At 47.2% G+C, this 4,237-nt stretch overlaps 1 protein-coding gene across 1 annotated transcript in view; it reads left to right on the top strand.

Moving 5' to 3' along the window:
• Window positions 1-3,905, top strand: part of hsd11b2 (hydroxysteroid (11-beta) dehydrogenase 2) — a 40,415-nt gene extending 36,510 nt beyond the window's left edge. Inside the window, 1 exon segment of the mRNA XM_029768326.1 lies at window positions 3,454-3,905. Coding sequence (XP_029624186.1) covers window positions 3,454-3,866 — 413 coding nt within the window. The 3' untranslated portion in view covers window positions 3,867-3,905.
• The last annotated feature ends 332 nt before the right edge of the window (window positions 3,906-4,237 follow it).

Below are 4,237 nucleotides of genomic sequence, written 5' to 3'. Positions count from 1 at the left end.
GCTAGATGGGATGGGGACTAACACCAGGGAGATGGGATGGGGACTAACACTAGGGAGATGCTAGATGGGATGGGGACTAACACCAGGGAGATGCTAGATGGGATGGGGACTAACACCAGAGAGATGCTAGATGGGATGGGGACTAACCCCAGAGAGATGCTAGATGGGATGGGGACTAACACCAGGGAGATGCTAGATGGGATGGGGACTAACAGCAGAGAGATGCTAGATGGGATGGGGACTAACACCAGAGAGATGCTAGATGGGATGGGGACTAACACCAGAGAGATGGGATGGGGACTAACACCAGAGAGATGCTAGATGGGATGGGGACTAACACCAGGGAGATGCTAGATGGGATGGGGACTAACACCAGGGAGATGCTAGATGGGATGGGGACTAACACCAGAGAGATGCTAGATGGGATGGGGACTAACACCAGAGAGATGCAAGATGGGATGGGGACTAACACCAGGGAGATGCTAGATGGGATGGGGACTAACACCAGAGAGATGCTAGATGGGATGGGGACTAACACCAGGGAGATGCTAGATGGGATGGGGACTAACACCAGGGAGATGCTAGATGGGATGGGGACTAACACCAGGGAGATGCTAGATGGGATGGGGACTAACACCAGAGAGATGGGATGGGGACTAACACCAGAGAGATGCTAGATGGGATGGGGACTAACGCCAGGGAGATGCTAGATGGGATGGGGACTAACACCAGGGAGATGGGATGGGGACTAACACCAGAGAGATGCTAGATGGGATGGGGACTGACACCAGAGAGATGCTAGATGGGATGGGGACTAACACCAGGGAGATGCTAGATGGGATGGGGACTAACACCAGGGAGATGCTAGATGGGATGGGGACTAACGCCAGAGAGATGCTAGATGGAATGGGGACTAACACCAGAGAGATGCAGATGGGATGGGGACTAACACCAGGGAGATGGGATGGGGACTAACACCAGAGAGATGGGATGGGGACTAACGCCAGGGAGATGCTAAATGGGATGGGGACTAACACCAGAGAGATGCTAGATGGGATGGGGACTAACACCAGAGAGATGCTAGATGGGATGGGGACTAACACCAGGGAGATGCTAGATGGGATGGGGACTAACACCAGAGAGATGCTAGATGGGATGGGGACTAACGCCAGGGAGATGCTAGATGGGATGGGGACTAACACCAGAGAGATGCTAGATGGGATGGGGACTAACACCAGAGAGATGCTAGATGGGATGGGGACTAACACCAGGGAGATGCTAGATGGGATGGGGACTAACACCAGGGAGATGCTAGATGGGATGGGGACTAACGCCAGGGAAATGCTAGATGGGATGGGGACTAACACCAGGGAGATGGGATGGGGACTAACACCAGGGAGATGCTAGATGGGATGGGGACTAACGCCAGGGAGATGCTAGATGGGATGGGGACTAACACCAGGGAGATGGGATGGGGACTAACACCAGGGAGATGCTAGATGGGATGGGGACTAACACCAGGGAGATGCTAGATGGGATGGGGACTAGAGGAGTGGAAACCCCACACAGGTCAAACCTCATCCTGTCATTCTCACGCTAATCTTCTGACGACGGCCCTAGCGACGGCCCTAGCGACGGCCCTAGCGACGGCCACAGCAGCGTACTAGCGACGGCCCTAGCGACGGCCCTAGCGACGGCCCTAGCGACGGCCCTAGCGACGGCCACAGCGACGGCCACAGCGACGGCCACAGCAGCGTACTAAATCAAAGTGGAAAAAGAGAAATGGGAGATGGGAGCTTTAAAATATCTAGAAAATAAACATGAAATAAGGTCCCTTTAAAACACCCACGTGTGTTTTTGGCAGTTAAGATGTTTAAACGTGCAGTTTGATTCCTCTGATGTTTTATCTTTATGTATGTAGCTGTGTATTGTCGTGGCGTGTGAATACTGGTCCCTGATCTTTATTCATGTATAACTAACTGTCTGGCAGCATTTTCCTGAAAGCAGAGCGGTTCACACTCTATCCTCTAGAGTAGCATGGAAACCACAGACCTGTATATAGTCCATGTAGATATGTCTGGTAGTATTAGACTGGGATAGATGGATATCCCTACAGAACAACACAGACCTGCATATAGTCCATGTAGATATGTCTGGTAGTATTAGACTGGGATAGATGGATATCCCTACAGAACAACACAGACCTGTATATAGTCCATGTAGATATGTCTGGTAGTATTTAGACCCTGGGATAGATGGATATCCCTACAGAACAACACAGACCTGTATATAGTCCATGTAGATATGTCTGGTAGTATTTAGACCCTGGGATAGATGGATATCCCTACAGAACAACACAGACCTGTATATAGTCCATGTAGATATGTCTGGTAGTATTTAGACTGGGATAGATGGATATCCCTACAGAACAACACAGACCTGCATATAGTCCATGTAGATATGTCTGGTAGTATTAGACTGGGATAGATGGATATCCCTACAGAACAACACAGACCTGTATATAGTCCATGTAGATATGTCTGGTAGTATTAGACTGGGATAGATGGATATCCCTACAGAACAACACAGACCTGTATATAGTCCATGTAGATATGTCTGGTAGTATTAGACTGGGATAGATGGATATCCCTACAGAACAACACAGACCTGTATATAGTCCATGTAGATATGTCTGGTAGTATTTAGACCCTGGGATAGATGGATATCCCTACAGAACAACACAGGAAGTGCAGCTGTCGCATGTGATCTTGATCGGTAGTAACAGTGTAATTATTTATTCATACACTCATTATGCCTATCACCATTTGTGAACCAAGACAAACATTTTTACATGTTACAAACTTTATTTTATGCTAATAGCAGCAACGATGATATAATAGTGTGTAATTACATCCCATTTATTGTAGAGTGACCACATGGTGGACCTCAATCTGTCTCTTCTGATTGGCTCGCCATGTGTGGAACGAGACTAACATATTTACATATTATTAGCATGTTATTAGCATGTTATTAGCACCATATTAGCATGTTATTAGCACCCTATTAGCATGTTATTAGCACCCTATTAGCATGTTATTAGCACCGTATTAGCATGTTATTAGCGCCTTATTAGTATGTTATTAGCGCCTTATTAGCATGTTATTAGCGCCTTATTAGCATGTTATTAGCACTGTATTAGCATGTTATTAGCGCCTTATTAGCATGTTATTAGCACTGTATTAGCATGTTATTAGCGCCTTATTAGTATGTTATTAGCACCTTATTAGCATGTTATTAGCACCCTATTAGCATGTTATTAGCACCTTATTAGCATGTTATTAGCACCTTATTAACATGTTATTAGCAGCAAATATTATGTATTGCTCTTACCTATGTATTAAATCATGATCTAAATTCAAACTAACTCAAACCCTCTATATCTTCTGATCCCAGGTCAGTCCAGTAACCAGGAGTACTGGGAGCGTCAGTACAAGACCCTGATCCACAACCTGTCCGCAGGCCTGCTGGAGGAGTACGGTGAGGACTACACCCGTGAGACCAAGGACCTCTTCCAGCGCTTCGCCCAGTTGGCTAACGAGGACCTGTCGCCAGTCGTCAACACCGTCAGCGAGGCGCTGCTCTCCCCCCGGCCCCTGGTCCGATATTACGCTGGGCCCGGCGTTGGCCTCATGTACTTCATTTATAGTTATTTCCCTCTGAGTCTCTCAGACAAGTTCCTCCAGAGACTGTTTGTCCAGAAGAAGATCATCCCCCGAGCGCTGAGGAAAGAGAACGGTCTCAACGGCAGCCTCAGCCTCAACAATAACAACAACAATAACAACAACGCGGAGAAGATAAAGAAGTAAAACAATGAGATGTGTGTTTGTTTTGAGGTAAAAAACAAACAAAAAAAGTGGAAGCTGTAGGACCCCTCACGTCAGGTTAAAACACGCTCATAGTGTCGCTGTCTATTTCTGTTTGAATATTGTGGTTTTACATTGGTGTTCATATTGACGGGCTCATTGAAGATGTATTTGAGTGGCTTCCCCTCCTGGTGAACGGCAGACACCAGCATAGCTGGCACCAACACGGCAGACACCAACATAGCTGGCACCAACACGGCAGACACCAACATAGCTGGCACACAGAGACATATATTTAGAGAGTTCGGCCCAACTTTTAGAACCGACGCCATGTTAGCACCTTAATATATGGCTGGCACAAACATGGCTGGCAC

The sequence above is a fragment of the Salmo trutta genome, chromosome 12 (genome assembly GCF_901001165.1).
Source record: "Salmo trutta chromosome 12, fSalTru1.1, whole genome shotgun sequence".
Taxonomy (NCBI): Eukaryota; Metazoa; Chordata; class Actinopteri; order Salmoniformes; family Salmonidae; genus Salmo; species Salmo trutta.
This window is presented reverse-complemented; position numbering and strand designations above follow the sequence as displayed.